The sequence below is a fragment of the Rhinolophus sinicus genome, chromosome 1 (assembly GCF_057876585.1).
Source record: "Rhinolophus sinicus isolate RSI-liver-muscle chromosome 1, RSI-T2T, whole genome shotgun sequence".
Taxonomy (NCBI): domain Eukaryota; kingdom Metazoa; phylum Chordata; class Mammalia; order Chiroptera; family Rhinolophidae; genus Rhinolophus; species Rhinolophus sinicus.
The window spans coordinates 34,205,870-34,226,230 of record NC_142501.1 but is presented as its reverse complement, the minus strand read 5'-3'; the positions used below and the strand labels follow the sequence as shown (position 1 = coordinate 34,226,230).

The window sequence follows — 20,361 nt, the reverse complement described above, 5'->3', positions numbered from 1 at the left end:
ATGTCACTTATATAAAAGGCTATTAATTCCACACAATGTACAGTTTGGTTTAAAAAAAAAGACTTATTATACTTCTTTGAGAACTAAGAATATTCAAGACCTAATCCTAAGTCTGTCTCCATAGCTTATTTGTTTTATATCAACAAACTCCTCAAGTCTCATTCTCATACATCTCATTAGAACAGCTAAATAGAATTTCTGTGTGTGGATGGAAAACTGAAGTTTTTGAGTTGTACGTATAGAGCATGAAGACAGAAAATGAAGTACTACTGCAGGTCTATGTGACTACTCTACTGCACCATTTCCTTCAGAAAGCATGAGTATTGACGGGAAGAGTGTATCAGTACATTTGTGGTTTGAAGAAATAACTTCCCTTGATAACTCTTCTTAACTTGAAATATAAAAATGACTTGAAGCTAAAGCTCAAAAGTTAAAGACAAATTACTTAAACTCGACAACATTTCAGATATAAAACTGCAAGTCCCAGAAATTTTACAATGTTTCTGGTATAGAGATTAAAATTCCATGTCATGAATGGTATCAACATTTTGGGGGTTCTTTTTAAAGCAATGTAAAATTTCGTGTACATCAGGTATCTGAAATAAAGTTCTTATAAAATGCTAAATTTTTGGCTTTGGATACATAATAGCATGTTACTAAGCACAGATCATTTCAGTTTCTTAAAATGAAAAACTAAAATAAAATTTCAGTTCACAATTTTTGAAAAAGACACTTTGATGAAAACACTCTGAGTCTATCAAAAAATCCTTGTACTAATCTCATGTTAGGTCAGATCCATTATATGAAAAAGATTTGTAAAAGTCAGTTAAAAATTCTAAATAAAGTTAGCATTTGTTTCCCCATTATCTCTAAAGGTAGGTATAAAGTATAATTACAATTCAAAATTTAAAGGCAAGCGCAACCTTTTAATATCAATAACCACAATGAAATCTAGATTAAAAAGAACAAAAGAACAATATTAAATTACAAATATTCATTTTATGCCATCATCTCCATTGGCATAAATTTATACCCTAATATCAAATGTAATTCAATGAACCAAACATGTGGGAGAGTTGGGACCCCATAAACTCAGGTTTCCTTACCTCACCTCTTTCAATGTTTAGTTTTCACCTTTCTCCCCTGCTTACTGTATTTTCACCATAGAGTGTATTTTGGAACTGGGCATGCATAATTACTTAATATTTTGCTGCCTCCTATTGGGTGTCAAAATGTCAAACATGTTTGTGACTACATGGACCAGAAGGAGTTCCATGTCTAACTTGATGTGTAATTTACTTAACCATACTCTTAATAATCTGAGAATCCTTGGCTGATAACCTGGATGACAGAGCTCTCTTTTGACCCAGACTTATTGTCAGCAACAATACATAAATACTAATGTACAAGAAAAAAATTTCAATGTGATAAGGTGTATTGAATTGGGTGCATCCTGGGCTACAAGGCATGATAATAATAAAAATCCCCGCATAATCTGTGTCTACTGGGGTGGTAAAACTGTTACCATTCTACAAACCAATGAAAGTCTCATGTTAAATATACACCTTTTTGTGGCTTAAAGCACCTATAGAGGGGATAAGGCTGTGAAAAATATAGCAATACAGTGGGAAAAGAGTGAAGTAGGGAAAAGCTATTGATCAAAAATCAGGAGGGCCAAGTTTTGTTTCTTGCTTTCCTTTTAAGTACGGAGACCTTGGATGCGTTACTTACATCTCTTGGGACAGAGATGTCGGGGAAAAGACCAAGAGGTTGTACTCCTTTTAAGACTTGGGGTTAAAGAAAGAGTTGGTGGACCAGCTAGAACTAGAATGCAGGCCTCTTACTTCTTTAAGCAGCACCCTTTATTACGCCAATGCTTCCAAGACTTCTGGATTTAATGAAAAAGTAAACCAATCCTTCTATGTTTAAATTTTTGCCAAGAGTATGGAAATTATTAAAGAAAAAAACCTTTTCGATTGCAATGATTTAATTAAAAATAAAAAGACACCCCCAAATCAGGAAGGGCATAATATATATAGAGTCCTACACATGGTACCAAAATCTGGCCAACTGAAGCTTTCTGTGTTTGTCATCTAGAAGATGATTTGATCATGAAGTTATGTCATGGCTCTAAAATCCCATGTCTTATTCTACATTCAGAAGACTTCCAATTCCTTCAACCTTCCCCCTTAAACTAAATTTCCTTCATGATGCTGGTTGTTCTTCAGCTTTCCAGTGTCTGTTCAAAACAGGCTTGCTCAAAATTGAGCAAACTCCTCCTAGACAAGAACCACTGCAATGAGGCCAACCATCGGATGCCCCTGGGGCTGAAGTGATGGAGAAGAGTACCAATACTCTGACAGAACCAGTATAAAGAGATGCATTCTTTGCTGCTTTCCTTCCATGTATATTGCCCATTTGCCCTGTTTGGTCTTCCTCCCTATCCCTATCTTCTCTGTTAACATGAAAGCTAGAAACTGGAAAAAAAATCCAGAAGTGGCAACCCCATGGCTATCCCGCTTTGGAAGTTGATCAGCCAGGGAAAGCTGATTTCATCTAAGCAGTTATGCCCTAGTACTAAAGCAATTTACCCCAAGGTACTTTGGTTTATTTGGTCATTTATAAATTCAAGAAATACTATAATGACCTCAATATGCAAAAGGCTCTGGATTAGCCACTGAACTATATCACAAAGGCACATACTGAAAATATAAGTGATATTAACTTTATAGCTAGTTTAGAAACATGTGAAAAGATCATTTATAATCATAAGTAAGGGGCATACACTCTCAATCTAATACACACTAAATACTGCCTAAACAGTAATGTTTAAATTCCAGTTCAGAAAATGTAAGTCCACAAAACACCTTCCGTCAGTGCTTGGAAGCATTCATAATATGTGAGTTGGGCCCTGCTGTAGAGATGTCTACTGAACTTGAACCACAATCGCATCATGATCATTAATACGGCGTTTTTCTACTAAGCTTGATTAATTAATGACTACAAAGTTTAAACGGCTCTTCTGCTATTTTCGGACCACTTTGGGGGAATTTTACTAGAAAATTAAGTTATTTATGAAGCAAGGTTATTTTCATCCCATCTACTTTCTCGTGTTTTTGAGAGACCTGTTTTTCAATAATTAGTTTCCTTAGTGGTCTTCTGCCAAGAAATTCAAATTAAGCAAAAGTGTGATTTACTTTTAAGTGAAAGCTTAAGAAATGAACACTGTAAGCTCCTTCATGAGGTTTGGTGCTCCATTCACCAGCAGCTGCCTGTCAGGCACCATGAAAACCTGTCCCTGTGATTCTGCCATGCAGAACAATGGCTTAAGGCACCATGCATCGTAACAGTGCCTGCCACTCACAAAGAAACGTGAAAGCTCTGTTCACAGATGCAGGGGGCTACTATGTGACTATGTATTAAACCTCTTTTCTTTCTACCAGAACTTTAATAATAAAAGCAAGCCTTTCATAAAGTTCTACAAAATGAATTGCCATTATGCCTCTTTCCTCCAATAAAAATGATTTCATTATAAAACACCACGACTATATTTTTCAGCATGAAGTTTATATAATCATGAAGATAATATATCTCCATGATCCACACTGGACTCTAGCCAGTGAATCCAAAGTTGGAGGAACAACACAGAGAAGACTTTAGCTCAAAAATCACCTAAGACCAGGCTTCAGATGTTGCAGGTCTGCGCTCTGAAGAAAAAGTCCCAGAAGTTTTTATGTATGTTAATTACACCCATCGCGGGACCTCAAAGTGCTTGGAAACTAATATTTATGCTGAACAATTTACAAACTATCTTCCTGATAATGTTGAACCCCTTTAACTGTATACTTTCAACCTTAAGAAAGTATGATTTTACTTGAAGAAAAGTGACTGACTAACAAGTGAGATTTAACTTGCTGGGTGCAGATTCAGTAAGTCTTCTGGCTGGGATTTTTATTACTGTCTCCCTGCAAATGATTACTCCCTTAATAAAGTATTTCCAAACATCCTTTTATTGCCCCCCCACCCCAACCCGAACTACCCTCTGGCTCCTCTTCTGTCTAATCAAAGTTTATTTTTGAAACAGCAAATATTTCTCACAATTCTCCCTTGGGAAAATTAGAAAAGTGAGCACTGAGGGGCGGAGAAGAGGAATAGGAAAGTGAACAATACAGCACAGGAGAACGTTTCTGCAGCCTTGGTAGAGACGACAAAAGATGAAGCCGAGTGTGCTCAGGCTTTCGAGCTGTACTGCAGATGTCAGTGAGCAAACTGGAAGAATCTCCTTATACCCCAGAAGTTTCACTATTAAAGTAAGTTAAACCTTCATTTAATCAAAACGTGATTAGCATTATTGTTTCCTGGTTTTCTATTATTAAGAGGTAAGAGTTCCAATAACTCTTCAGTTAATTTTTATGTACATATACCACTACATTACAGCACTTTTTAAATTTTGCACCATCAAACTCCCACCTAAGGACACAACACTTCTCATTCATAGATGCCTGCTTTCCCTCCATCTTCTCTGGCCTTTACTTTGGTCTCCTTTGCATACCCTTCATTCCTTTATTTCCTTAAGTGTAAATGTTCCTTCAGGTTTTCCTTCAGAAGTTTTATTTTACCAGCTTCTCGCTGAATGAATTTATCTACTCTTAGCCTTACCTTCAAGTACTTGTGATATAATGAGGACGCTGCAACCTTATTCAAGTCCAGATCTCTCTCTGGAGGTACAGACTACTGGCACCTCAAATTTAACCTGTTCAATCATGCATTACCTTCTCTTGCCCCAAATCATTTCTGTGCAGTAAAAGTCAACAAACAACCCTTGATGACCAAGCCCAAAAGCAGGGCGTCATTCTTGATTTCCCATGTCACTCAAACTAGATTTGTCGATTTTCTTGAATCCATCCCCTCCCTCTCCTCATTTCATTTCAATAGCTTTCGAACTTCCTCTGATTCATTCTCCAGATAGTGCAGCCAGGGGCCTTTCTGAAACACCAGTCTGAACACATCTCTTACAGCTTCTCTCGCCAGCCTTGTTTCTCACCAGCATTACAGCAGTTAAACCTAAGCCATAGTGGATGTCTTTGGATTCCCTTCCTTGTTCTCTGGTAACTCTGGAGTTCGGCATATCTAAACCAAGATAAGTGTACCGTCCTTTATATCTCACCTGTATTCAGTTCCTCCAGAAAGGTTTTCCTGAACCTTTAGATTGTGTTAGTTGTCCCTAAAACATTCCTTACAGCACCGAGCATCCTGTTCCTCCTTCAATGCAGTTGTCACAATACACTGTACCTGTTTAGTTCACTTTCTCCTCTATTAAATAAGAACCTCTGTGAGAAGTCTGGACTACACCTTTCATTATTTTAATTTCTGGCCCCATGATTAGCACATCGTAGTTACACAACAAATATGTATAAAAAAAAAGTGTATGCATGAATGACTCAACGCTTAGATGAATAAAAATAACACTTAGTCATGTGCATTACGAGTTAAGAAAGAAAGGGAACGAGGAGAACTAAAGACCACAATAAGCCTTTACTGTCTACACATTACTTGTCTCAGGAGATCTGTGCATTGCATCAAGCTGCACAAGTTACTGATAGAAGACAGTCAGGCCAGGGAAGCGTGGAAGGAGGGAGTCGGGGAGGAAGAAAGGGGGTAGGGCTAGGTCTTGCTCCTTGTCTTGTCCCAAACAAACAGGATCTCTACCCACAACCTAAGACTTCTCTTGTGCTGGGCCAAGGGAGAATGATGCCTTGCCATTATTAGTGAAGCTGGATGACAGAACAATGGGAGACACAGAAAAATCACTTATATATGATTACTATGAAAAAAAGATATAGTAACAAAAACTATAATATCTAAATAACAATTTAAACTAATCTTTATAATTGGCATCTCAGAAAGCAATCTCTACAAACATAGCATGAAAGAAACCTGGTTCATAACATATAACAAGACACTTACCCCCTGGTTTCTTCTTCATGACCCCTCCCCTTCTGGATTTTAATCCACTGTTCCAACTGTTGCATTGAATTGGTTCTCTGTATGACTCGATCAGCCTCTGTGTGTGAGGGCCCTGTATTTGGATGAGCTCCACCTCTAAGATCTGCCAGGCTAACATTGACTGTTTTGTTCTCTGAACTATTCACATTGACTGGCCTGTAGTGTCCAGTCTGAGTCGGGCATGTTGACCCACTCTCATATTCAGACGGCAGAGAATTCAACTTTACACTATTAATTTTTGTTAAAGGTCTATCCTGACCATCCTTTTGAAATCCGTATTTTTCAGCCTCTAATGCTTTTTTTTCTTCATTTTTGCTTATTTCTTTGTTTTTCTGGTTATTTTGGGCCTCTGGTTTAATTAGTACTCTATGGTTGGGAAAGTTATTGATTTCTTTAGCTGGTGCATTTTCAGATGTAATCTTGTCCACTCTGAAATCAGAGAAGAAAATCATAGTAAATCAGATGAAATAATACACATGTTATTTCTGGAATTCAATCTAGGAAAAATGTAAAATTACCCTTGACTTTATGAAAAAACTTAAAGGGTCACATAGGACAAGCCTGCACAACTCCCCAATGTTGAGGTATGAAAATTGAAGCATAACACCACGGTGTATAAATGGAAAGGGGGAAAAACACTATACAGTATATAAAGCACTGGAGGATAAGAAGTGATGAGTATCCCCACCATTAGAAATCTGAATATAAAGCAAACAAGATTGCCATTTGACAGTGAAACCACAAAATCCACACTTAAAGAACCGCAGTGTCTAGTCACTGGAAATAAACAAAATGGCTTCCAGCCAGGAGGGTTAACATATCATGAAACAAACATGAGTCTGGTTTGTGGAAATGGCTGCACCAGGAAATTACAGTCTGGTGCTGTCAACGATCTGAACCATATGACTGACTAACTCTGTTTGTATTCAAGCAGACCTGAGTTTCAGCTAATAGCTCTTGGAACCAGACTGCACGTATTCAGCTTCCAGCGCTACCTCTTATTAACTGTGTCTGTCTATCTTTGGGCAAGGTGCAGAAATTTACCGTGCCTCAATCTCCTTTTTGGTAAATGAGGATAATTGTAGCACCAAAGTTACAGGATGTTGTGATGACCAGATGAGCAAGTCAGTGGCTGCCAGACGTCAGTACCATTATCACTCCACCTCCTCAAACAATTTTTTGAATTAGGATCTAGTATTCCATGTCCATCGCTCACCAGAAGAATCTGCTGCTTCACAGTGTGTCTGGACCACTGGACAGTTTTACTGCTCACCATTCCAGTTGCTATGTCTAGGTCTTTTTGAAGAGCATCAGCAGCCCTGAGACCAATCACCTCCAGGCTCTGACAAGACCAAACTGAGTGTGTCTGAACCTGCATGAAACTGCCAAGATCAAGCCATGGGGGAAGCCTCTCAGGAACTGGCCAAATTTCAATACATAATAATGCTTCGATCGGATCCTCAGTGTATCATTGCTGCCAGTTTCAATGATGCGTAGAAAATATATAATCCATACATATACAACTATAGATACTTTGGAATGAGTGAGAAAAAAATAAAATGTGACTATTTTTTTTAGAATAAAGTTATGAACTATCTACACATTTAGGTTAGCTATATAACTTACAGCACCTAGATTGGAAGTGATATTAGATATTGAGAGTTTAAGATAGGCTATGAAGCTCCTTTCCCTCGAAAGAAAAAAGTCAGAGAAGACTTACACTAAAAGTGCATTTTATACTTGCTAAATTCAGAAGGGGGGAGGGAATTTTTAACATTGAATATCAAATACGTGAAAAGATTTTTTAAACTTAGTCACAGCTAGTCTACCTAAAGCTATATTTTAAATTAGAATTGCATTGCCTTTCTTCTCTTTATTTTTTCCAAAAATCTACCATTTACAAAAAGACACATGCTGACTTTCTCTAAGTAGAGTAAAACTGATTCAGAAATGTACTCTAAAATAAACATAATTGTAAAACTAGTGATCTAATTTTAAAAAGTGACAGTTTATTGCACAAGATACATGGAAATATAGAAAATGAAAATAATGGGCCTAAAGATGGAAATTATTCAGAGACTATATATTATGCTTAGATTGTTTTATGCCATCAATGAGGTGCACACTAGGGGACTATGATATTATATTTCAGAGATTATTAAATACTTTATGGATTTAGAAGAAATGAACTATCTAGTTAAAAACTAGATGTTTTATCTCTTTAGGTCATATGCCGATACATATTTGTAAGTATTCTGGCCACACAGGAAAGAGAACCTATTATCCTAAAAACAAGCAAAGAAAATCTCCCTATACTTCTGAAATGAAATAGTACAATAATTAGGTACCTTCAATTTGAACAATCAAGATTAACAGGGCAAGATAAAAATGTGCCAGTTAGAAGTGGAATAACATAAGTCAGTTCTACCGGATAATGGTGACTGACACCCAGCTGGGCACATAGGTAGTATTCAGTAATTCTTGGCCAACCAAGAAAAAAACATCAACACAAGTGGCTAAAAATTGTTACGGGCACATAGTCAACTAACAGGTTGTCAGAAGTCAAACCCAAATACTGACTCTGCCATCCTTATCACCCTAAATTATGAGTAATTATTAATTTTTATTAGAGTGGAAAATACAAGAAAAGAAAATGAGAGTAAGCTGAAATTCTGAGTTAAGTACAATATACAATACTGAAATTATCTGAAAATCAAATATTTTAATCATTATATTTATTTTTGTATTCTAAATAATTTTCTAAAAATTTTACTTTGAAATTAAAATTAGTTTAATATTTTGAATTAATTCTTTCCACCTACATATTTTTCTCTAACAACCTCACTGCTATGTCCATTCCAGTCATTTTTACACACAGAATTCCAAAAGCAGATTTTCCTTTTATTAGCTTTCAACCTAGAATATGAATATGGTTGAGTTAGTTTTTCTTAAAAAATTGGTGTCCTAGAGTTGAATCCTAGGTCTTTTCTTTTTTCTCTGTATTTTCTCCTAGCTCAATTACTACTGATTGGCTAAGTTGCTTTAGATTTGATATTTAAAAAAAAAAGAAGAAGAAATATATAGCATCAACTTAAGTCTTTTAATCAATAAGTCATAAGACTTTATATGCATACTAAAAAAAGTGACTAAAGATTTGTATTTTAACAATCTCCTAATTCCCTGCGAAGAGACAAAAAAAGGCAAACTTGCAAGTTAGCATCTTCCTATATAAGACATGCTCAATTATCGCTGACTGGTAAAAAAAATTTAACTGTACCATAAATCTTTAAATTATAGAAATAAATATTTTTAAAGTACATTATTCAGCTGCTATTTACATAGCTTTAGAAACAGATTTCATCTCACCAGTTCTTAATATAGTTGAGTATTAAAACGATTCATATGTACAAGCAGGGAAATAAAAAATCACACAGATCAATTTTAACAGTACATACTTATATTATCAAGGAATCTGAGTACTAGACTTTCCAAATAAAGAAGGTAGAATTCATCAAGAAACAGATATATTTAGAAATAATCTAAATGCTTGATGAATTACTTTCTGGAGACATCCATCATAAAACAATCAGAATTAACCAGGAAGTGCTGAAGAAATAAAACTCATCACAAAATTTTATTTCAACTTATTAAAATCCAAAAACATACAATATAACGAAAAAAAAACACCACAATGAAATTAACTTCATGAATATAAATCCTCTTAAGATTTAGGACCTTAAAAAACACTATCTTGTGCAGTTTTAAGATAACAATTAAAAATGTACTTACCGGAAATTAAAGGTAATTCTGCAAGAAGAAAGAACATTCAGTTTGAATGTTAGGATTCTGGATTCACCTCAGTACACTGATAGGTGAAAATGAATAAAGAGGAAAGGTGGAATAAAAATGCAGGTGGTAGCTCAAACTAACTGAAGGTGTATTAATTTAATACAGAACGTGAATTAATCCTTGCTTTCTGAGGAAGAAATGATTTCATATCATGACTACTAAAATGATATGTACTATGATAATGACATACTTGAAAAGCATGGAATAAAATGTAAGTGGAAATCACCATTAATTTCCCCGCAAACTTTTACCTTTTCACAGGTTCTGTCTGTACCAGGGCAGCATCTAACATGGCTTTCATCCACAACTCCATCTCCTTTCCTGTATCAGTGCAGAAATAATATGTCCGCATGTTTGGATGGGCTGCCTGATTGAAAATGATACGATCGTTTTGAATAGGAATATAGGATCTGTAAAAGGAAAAAAAGAAAGTTATTTCCCTGCTTAGATCATTACTATCAAATTTCAAAAAAAAAAGCAGACTTGTCTTATATCCAGATATGGAAATTAATGACTTAAGAAAAATATACTTCAATGTTGAGAAATGTAAATATTAGATTTTTTTCTCCTAACTTTATGGTTTTTCTTTAAAAATTAATAAAAGTGAATGGGAAGGAAAGGGAGTAAGAAATGAAGCACTTAATCACGCCTGTTCCATGTACAAATCCCTAGCAACTTCCATTTACTATAATTCATACCACTTTATTCAAGAATGTTCCAGAGAAATAAGCAACAAAATTAATCGAAATGTACATATCACAGTATTTTCCTTGTGTTATTCTTTAGTTCTCAAAAGATGCTATTAAAGCGTTTTTCTAGTCCCGATAGACACCAGTACAAACATAAATGATTTATAAATACTCCAAAATGGTATTTCCCTTTAACTTTCATTCTCAAGTTTCAGAGTTAAAATGTAAATATTTTGGGTTTGAAGAAGGCCCAAGTAAGTGGTAAGTAGGTTTCTTTCTTTGTGGTGGTTCAATCTGTCTGTATTCCAGAGAAACAGAGAAAAACAAAATGAAGAAGAAGCTGATGAAACTGCTACCTAAAGTGTAAGCACTGAGTGCTCAGCTTAACCCATGTGCTGACCAGGCAAAGATGGACTGCAACAGTAGCTGTGTCAAAACAGGAGGAAAAAATAAAAACTAAAAAAGGCTGAGGTGAGGGAAACATTCTTAATGTCCTTTTAAAAATGTCTAGGGGGTCAGTAGAAAAGAGTAAAGAGGGTCAAATATATGGTAATGGAAAGAGACATGACTTTGGGTGGTGAACACACAATGCAGTATACAGATGATGTTTTATAAAATTATACACTTGAAACTGATATAATTTTATCAACCAATGTCACCCCAATACATTTAATAAAATTAAAAAAAAATAAGAATGCCTTATTTTCACAGTTTCCTATTAGATGCTAAAAGCCAAGGAAAAATAAACAAAGGCTCTTTCACCACAGAATGAGGTAAAGAGAACAGTATGAAGTATGTAGTTAATCTGCTAAACACAAAAAGATGAAAGGAATAAATCTGGAGCCACATACTTCACCCCAACATCTTGACTATCTGCTTTATCTACAATGTCAAATTAGCTTCTTCAAAATCTTTTCCAGAAAGAATCAGGACAGAAATAAATTCAATAAACACAGTGATCAAAATAACTACATAACCAACAAATCTTACTTGACCGTGTAAAAGATATAAAGCTGTCCATGGAAACAATTCAAAAGAAACAGCTCAAACGTTACATGTTGTTAAAATGATTAAAACCACATGTTCTTAAAATGATTAAAGTGTCACTGGACTGTCTGAGCGGGGTTTTGGAGAAATGAATAAAGACCACTGTCTATATCTGTGATCAAAGGAAGGAGCACTGGTGCTGAGAAGATCCAGTTGTAGCCATGCCTGAGATACTACAAAACCACACTCATGCTTGCCATCTGTCAAATGGAAATATTCACTAGATGATGGCAAACTTCCCTTTCTAGCTTTACGTTTCACAATTGTGCTCAATGATTGTCTATGAATTCTACTTACCATTGTGAAAAGCAGTGGCATCAATGTCAACACTTAGTAGTAAAAGTGGCTCATAAATTCAAAGGAAACATCGCAGAAGAGAGAATTTAAAACAGAAATTACTATCCTTGTTAGATAAAATAACATTAAAATTAAATCACGTAATCACAGAGAAAATATACTTAACATGCACAGTCACTTTTATTGCTCTTTTAACATCCTAATATTTTTTTAAGAGCCTAAGAACCCAGCAAAATGTCCTAAGAATAATACAAATTCAATAAACATTTGCCAAATTGATGAACAAACAAAAAACTTTAAACCCATGGCCATATAACAGTGTTAGTATCACAGTTCTATATGCATACTTTATAACGTTATTATTTTAAGTTAGTATCACAGTTCTAAATGTATACTTTATAAGGTTATTATTTTAAGTTACCAGTATTAAACTTTGCTATAACATCATAAAATATTTGTTTCTCTTGTTCACACCGTTAATGAAATGTACTGCAATATGAAGCTTTCCCCTCTTATCCGCAGGTCTTTGCTCAGCTATTACCGTCACACTGAGACCATCCATCACCCCCACCACCCTGGTACGTTTCCTGCTCTTTCTTCTCCATAGCTAATAAAGTAACACGTTAATTAACAAAAGTTGTAAATCAGACACAGTCCTGAGTACTCTTTAAAAGTGGATGGAAATTAAAAATTAAATTAATTTTATAATGGTACAAACATTTTCATTGCTAAATAATAGAATGTTACCCTTATCTCCCCTTTCCCTTTGAATGAAAATTTTACATTAAACCCTTAGTTCTTAATTTAAAACTGACTTTAAAAAACAGTTGACCTCTGAAATTTATTTCAGCCATGTCATAAAGCAAAGAATGCAGCATGGGTTTCAAAAACAAAAACTAGCCAACTTAGCATTACAGTGGCCTCTTACTTGAGAATGTACCACAAACCAGCATATCACTTGAGATGGGTGGGTATTTTTAGGGGAAGGGTGGGTGGCTCAGGTCTGCTTGGATTTAATAAAAAATTTTATGTCTTAACCTCAATATTCTCTCAAAAGTACCTGATGTTCATGATGTACTTAGACCCAAATAAATCTCTGCAAATATTCTATAAGATCATAAATGCACAACATAACTATTAACAAACACAGTTGTCTCAGACAGTACTCTGCCCCCTAAATTTATTATGAAATAATTCAAACATATAGTAACCTTAAAAAATAGTAAAATGACCAGGACACCTACAGCTATATCTACCAATTATTAGCATTTTAACATATTTGCTTTATCTAGAACCATCTGGAAGTATTATAGTCATAAAGACACTCCCCTAAGTATTTGAGCATGTGTTCCCTAATTAAAGGGACACTCCCCTACTCAACCATAAGACTATTAATTAATATATTTTAAATGTAAAAATGAGGGTAATTGAAATATCTTTTTGTCATAATCTATGGGTCAATATCCATTTTTTAATTAATGCAAGATTCGAACGCAGAATAAAAAAGTATAACTATTTCCTTACCTTAAAAGCATATTTGCGATTAATGTGATCCTCAGAGGTAAGCATAGCTATCTGAAAACTAGGTAATAGTATGCTTCCCAAGATACCCTCTTCTTTCTCATCTAGGAAATAATGGAACATCTGATTAGAATTTTAAATGTTCTCATGAAGTACAATAAATTTTCTCAAAATTTATCTTTGTCAAATCAAAATGTTCTTATATATAAATGAACTGTATTCATGTATTGCTTAGAGAGTTTTTATAAGGTTTTAAGGAAAAATATTAAGTAACAGAGGTATATATTTTTCTTTATTTTCAACCAGCTTCCCTATCCTAAACAAATCAAAATTGATCCCACACGTCAGAAAAATGTCAATTAGACATAAAAACAGCATACATTTGTTTGGCATATATACTGCATTTTACAAAGCCCTATGACATATGATTAAAAAACTATTAGCATATAAGTAATGACACAGAAACTTTAGAAAATTAATCTACCGACATTTCTATCAGGATTTAAATGCCTAACAATTTTAGGCCCAGACAAAGACACAGGTGGTTCACTTGCTCACATCCTTCCGTCTTGGCTCAAATGTCTCACCAATGAGAGCTTCTTTACCTATTATAAACTGCTTCCATCCGCAGCCATCCCAGAGCCCTCTCTCTTCTTCCCGGAACTTTACCACCCCCCACACCTTCAATACCACTGACACACTATATGTTTTAGTTGTTTATCATCTTTCTCTCCCCACGAGAATGTAAGCTCCATGAGTAGCAGATGTTTGAAAGTTTTTGAATAAATGAACATACATGTAAATATATTTTAAACTAAACTATGAACATATATGCAAATATATTTTAAACACATACGTAAGTATTTTTAAAACCATGTAATTTTGAAGGTTTGCGTGTACCAGTCATTCTGATACATAATAAAGTTACAGGAATCAATTACAGGCCTATAAGGCAAGCACATAAAATAAAACTAGGAAAATGGTAAGACATTAACCTTGGCATAGTATAGATTCACATTATTAACTTCATGCGTGGGGGCAGCGTTGAAATATATACTTCATTGTTAGAAATCCATAAGATAAGTTAATAAAGCTATGTATTAGGCTGATGAACTCACCAATGAGGAAAACCATAAATGAGAAACAATTATTTTTATAATGCTTGGCATGTTTTTTATTTTCATAAACTTAACAAAGGATTTTATTTATTTTGCCTATTTCTAGAATATATGGTAAATTTCCAAAAAAAAAAAATTGCATTAAATAGTGGTAATTTCTATAGCCCTTCTCATAACAATGGAACAAAATTTTGTTTTTACTCTTATACTGTGCCTCATTCATGTATAGTTTACAAATATGGGAAAGAATGAACAAAGGTACAGATTTAGTTTAAAAGAAAAATAGTAGAAAGCAGTCAATTATAAAGAATATGACAATGTAAAAGAATGAGTCACATTCTAATTTTAAATCCAATTTTGTGTTTATATAAAGCATATAATCAGAAACAGTTCATGTAGTCATTTTTACCAAAAAATCATTATCAAATAATACATTCTTTCTCGCAAAATTGGAAAAGCTGACTTTCCTAAAGTTATTTCAGAATGTGGAGAGACAAGATAGCATAGGGTGACTTCACTGTATTACTATGGATCGTTTCCCAGCCACACACTAAGTAGCTGTGAGATCTCGGGCAATTTATTGATGCTGTGTTTCTTATTTTCATCAACTATAAAACTGACTAAAACAGGACTTATCACAAAGGATTGCTGTGAGGGTTAAATGAGTTAATAGACATAAAGAACTCTATAACGCACTCAGCGCAAATCAAGTGTTCAGTAAATATTGCCATTTTTACGTAAAATTAAAGACACTACATATAAAATCTTCATCTCCTGTCAAATGACCATCAAAAAATTCTTCACTAGATTCTTCAAATATCCCTAATCAGGGCATTCTTCTGTTTAGTTCTCTATCAAGCCTGACCTAAGCAACTATCTTCCTCTGTATCACCCAGAGCGCTGCATATCCCGCCAAGCAAAGGGCAGGTAGTGAGCAATGCTTACAGAATGAGTGACCTCTCTGTGGGGTCAGCAGGGTCTTTTTAAAACTGCGTGGCAGCCCAATTTATCCCTCTGCCCCATCTTACTTCCTTCCCTTCCCTGCCACTGGTAGTGACCCCAAAACCACTCCCCAATAAGCTGTTGCACATTAACCTCCATCACAGAGCTTGCTTCCTGGGGAACACAACCTGGGAGAGGAACTGCAAGAGTCGCATCATTTTACCGGATTCAAGTGAAATTTTAGATCACCCCTTTCTACTTCAGCTTTAAAGATGGTTGAGAACAAGACTAAAAATACATACAAATTTACTGACTGAAATCTTATTACTCATTAACATTGCTCACTTAGAATACTTCAATACTTCGTTAATTGGTCTTTTGGCTTTTAGTTCAAGTGCTAGGGTACTTTTTCTAAAATATACACTTGATCATGTTATTCTTGCATTCAAAATGGAGTTTAAATTTATTAGGATAGCAAACAACTGCCTCTGTGCCTTGATCTACTTTTTAGCCTGTATTCCTGCCAGGTCTTCAGATATAACCTTCATTGCACTAAAGTAAGCCCGATGTGTAATTTTACCAATCTGTCATGTTCACTAGTGCTTTGTACAAGCTAAGTCCTTAGCCTGGGTCACACTTGTCTCTTAATCCCTTCCTTGTACAGGCCCGGTCAACACTCATTCAACATAACTGAAGACTGAAATTTTTCTCTCAGATTCCTTCAGCTAATCTGTGAGATCAATAAAGAGAAAGTTTCATATTGTTCATTTCTACATCCTACTACCTATGTCTGACACATCAAAAGAGCTCGCTGCTAGCTACCACCTTAGTCGAAGCAATCATCATTTCTACAAAATAACTCCTAACAGTCTTTTCTGCCTCCCTTCTCCTTTATAACCCATTCTCCAATAGCAGCTTCAGTGAACTTTTCCAATTGTAAATCAAAAGATATCACTCTCACACTTAAAAACATCCAATTGTTTCCTTACAACTTTTACAGCAGCATTCACACTTCAATCGAGTCCTACATTGGTGCGATCTCCATTTCTCCCATCCATCCATCTCCTTCTCTACTGCTAGTCCCTTATTTCGGCATGCTGGTTTCTTTCTGCTCATTCCAAACACTTTCCTACCTTAGAGCCTTTGCATTATCACTCCTCCTGCCTGAAATACTCTGCTGACTCTAGCTCCTCCTTGTAATTTACATCTTGCTACTTAAAATATCTGCTCCAAGCACCATTCCAAAGAGAACTTTCCCCCATACCTGTCTTTCATATTATAACTGTTATTTTCCTAAAAGCACTTATCATGGTCTTTACTTCACAGAGTTTATTTACTGTCTCTCTGACCTCTCATAGAATGTAAGCTTCATGAGAGCTTTCTCTCACTGCTGGTTTGACAGCACCTGAGATGAAGCAGGTCCTGCTTAATAAGTATTTGTTGAATGAATTAAGTCCCACAGTAAGTTTTGTCAATAGACTGACTATAAAATTGAACAGTCTACATGATTTATCACAGTGGGTTCACAATCTGCCTGCTACACTGCAAAGAACAGTGGGAACTTGGGCTTACATCCGGTATGGGTTGCCAACCTGTTGTAAAAAACAGCAAATCACTTATCTTTGTCTTATTTTCCATACCTATAAAACATGAACTGATCTGTTAAAAAATTCTGACAGCACACTCCGTATGTTAGTATACTAGATGCTTTGAGAAATACAGAAGAAATAAATGAGGCCACTGTATTCAGCATACAGGAGAAGAGGCAATCTGGACAGGGTCCAAAACTGGTGGTTAAAAAATGTTCCTTACAGTTACTCATTGTGAGGCCTCAGGCAAACAACTTGACCTTGCTGTCCCTTTTTGTGTGAATGGGCATAAGATTTCCCACCTTATCAGGTGGCTGTGAGGAAGAGATGAAATAGATCATCTATGTTACAAGGTCAGCAAATATATATAGAAAACACTCAAAAAATGCAAGCTATTATGATCATCTCACTAAAATCTGAGTTTTTATTTAAAAGCTGACATTTCCTACTGGTAAAATAGTGAAAGTGTCTAATAGCATATACTTCTTTCCAACCACCTGAAGAATAGAAATGAGTTAAATGGTATTTCTTTCCTTTTTCTTTCTTTTTTTTTGGTTTCATTACTCCTAGCTGGGGAACCATACTAAAATTAACACATATACTGGATATAAAATGCATAGGGTTAATATTAGTATGGAATCTCATACTTAACATTATTTCTACAATTACCTTTACTTTTTTCAAATTAGGTGAAAAGTTTTTCTATTTTAATAAAAGTGATGAGGAGAACCTATCTTCGAGCAAATTACAAGGAATTCAGTGTTGTTTTTGTTGCAAATTAACATTAAAACATTTTTGCATGAGAAGTATTAACAAACATTTTCTTGTTCTCATCTAAAGCTCTAAACAGTCTATAAATATACTGAAATATTACAAATTATAAGGTTAGGAATAATGCCCGAGTTACAACTTCTAACTTTTCTGAAAGAGTGGAAAAGTGGAAAACCTTTAAGGAAAATTGTAGTGTCAGCTTGGCTCTTAACTAAAGATATACCACAATTACAGCCTGACTAACATCTCTATGACAAAATGAAATTTTATAGCTTTGGTCAATTCTGACTCAGCAGTATTTTTCAACCATAGTTTGCAGTGGAGGGAATGACTATAATTCTAGTAATTTAAAATTTGAAGGTTAATATGTATTATTATTGCTTTGACAGATGACTGTAGAATTCTGCCACACTTTTTTTGTGTCACCACAAAGTAAACTTTAAAACTGCCAACTGGTTCTAAAATCCTGTATCTTGTGATATACTTATCTAGAAAAGTTATAAATTATTAATTATACATTGACAATCTAATTTTTTAGTGATGGTTTCCAAACAGACTTTAAAGAAGGGAAGACAAAGTAATTATTCAGATTCACGATATTATAGCCGAAGCAGATTTCTATGGAGAGTACAACCTGTGTATACCCTTCAATGTTAGGGACCAACTCTTTCGTAGGTAACAGAGTTATATAGCACATGAACAGAGACTTCAGCTTAAAATTGTATTAATAACTTGTTAACCTAAAAAACATTAAAAAAAGGAGTTTATGATACACATAAAGGATAAATGAAGACTGCTATTCCATACTTAATAATACCTTTATTTCTTCACCAACATTGACAGCCTTCCACAACTTTGTCCATGTTGTGGAAAAAAAACGGAGGGGGGACAGAAAGGGGTCATAATAAATACATTCATTTGTAATTAAAAAAAATGTACCAATACATCATAGTAGCCTTTGCTATTCTAATATCATTTGCTGAAGAGAATTGGGTACTCAGTGGACCAACCAACAGCTAGGTCTGACAAAGCTGACAAGTAAAAACAATCTCATCAAACACGATTTTTATCTATTAGGCACTGAATTCAAAGATAACATTACAGAGTGAAGATCTATATGCTCTTTACGCAAAACAAATCATATTAACACAATCAAATTACAAAACCTGGAAAACCTGGACCAAAACTCAGACTAATCGGCTTGAAGCACTATGCTGTCTTCTGTCATACCTCAATTACTTAGTATTATATGTTAATGATACTATTTCTTGATGCTATTTGATAATAATAAAATACAAAAAGAATTGCAATGTTTTTTCTTTAAAAATGCATCTGATACTTAATATTTATTCTATTGCAATGACAAAATAATACACTAAGACAGTTTATGGTAAACTCACCTCTATAATAAAAGAGACAAAGGTCAGAAAGCACGAACCAGCGTTTCTTCCATAGCTTCATGCCAGTGCTGTCCTGCATTAAATCAGTATATGCAATTTTTTTTTTCATTTCAGAAAAAATTCATTTCTGGTGCATTTATTTAAAATAAGTTTCAAAAACAAGGTGTTTGATATATGCTATACAGTAATTTAACTAAAAAGCCCATCAAAATTTTGGGGTAGTTTTCTATGGACTTGTATCACATGAAGATATTCCCAAGTATACTGGTCTCTGAAGAGTAATACTATCATGTAAGAGGAATACTGCTGAAGCAATCTGATTTGGTTTCACATCTGTAAGCAATGTGAAATTCACTCTCCTAAACAATGTCTGCTACCATGAGGATAATGTAACCATACAGCAGTACGTGCATTCTGATAAACCAGATTTAATAAATATGTTAATCTTTAACAAGAAAAATATGTGAACTGAAATTATTCCAAAGATTAATGTGATTTAAAATGTGCTAAAGGAGCCTTAGCATATAAATACATTTCATAAACATTTGTTTCTTCTTACATATACAGTTTGGATTTTGCTCATGTGGCAGAAAAGAGAACCTATTTGGCAGCTCTTTCAAAGTAATTTAACTCATAAAAATACAAAGCTCAAACAAAGTTAAAATTTCAATAAAAAATTTTCCTACATGCAATAAAGCAAAACTGTAAGAAAAAAATAAAACATCAATACAGGGGGAAAAAACAAAAAGGCAACAGTTTGTATGTGCATTGATTAATACTTTTCAATTATTTTCTAGTTGTGACCATCACTGAATAATTACTGTGGAACTAAAGAAATTATATGGGTGAAAATCTCTCGAAGTAAAAGATTTGTCCTTAAAACCGACAGCTACTTCGAGGAAAGGAAAAAACAAAAAACAAACTGGTATATGGTACTTTCAATTTTCTAATTTTTTTCATTCTTTAGTAAAGATAATTTTTAAAAGTTTAGATTTTTAAGCAGCTCTACAAACAAATACTCTCTAGTCACAAGTGGCTCTGTAAGTGACAAATATTCTCTGTAAGTCAAATCTATGACAAAATAAATATGGTAGAGAAATTGATTGGTAATACTTTTGCAGTACTAAATTAC

General features: G+C 34.5%; 1 protein-coding gene across 18 annotated transcripts in view; it reads right to left on the bottom strand.

Moving 5' to 3' along the window:
• PLEKHA5 (pleckstrin homology domain containing A5) overlaps positions 1–20,361 on the bottom strand; it is a 205,685-nt gene that overhangs the window by 57,009 nt on the left and 128,315 nt on the right. For 10 of the 18 annotated variants that reach the window (XM_019714633.3, XM_019714629.3, XM_019714631.3 and 7 more), the window contains 5 exons: positions 19,230–19,302; positions 13,413–13,513; positions 10,107–10,222; positions 9,796–9,813; positions 5,968–6,435 (listed from right to left, as the gene is read on the bottom strand). In XM_019714633.3, coding sequence (XP_019570192.3) covers positions 5,968–6,435; positions 9,796–9,813; positions 10,107–10,222; positions 13,413–13,513; positions 19,230–19,302 — 776 coding nt within the window. The remainder of the gene's footprint in view (positions 1–5,967; positions 6,436–9,795; positions 9,814–10,106; positions 10,223–13,412; positions 13,514–19,229; positions 19,303–20,361) is intronic. The other 8 variants (XM_019714630.3, XM_019714644.3, XM_019714643.3 and 5 more) reach the window with 1 other exon arrangement.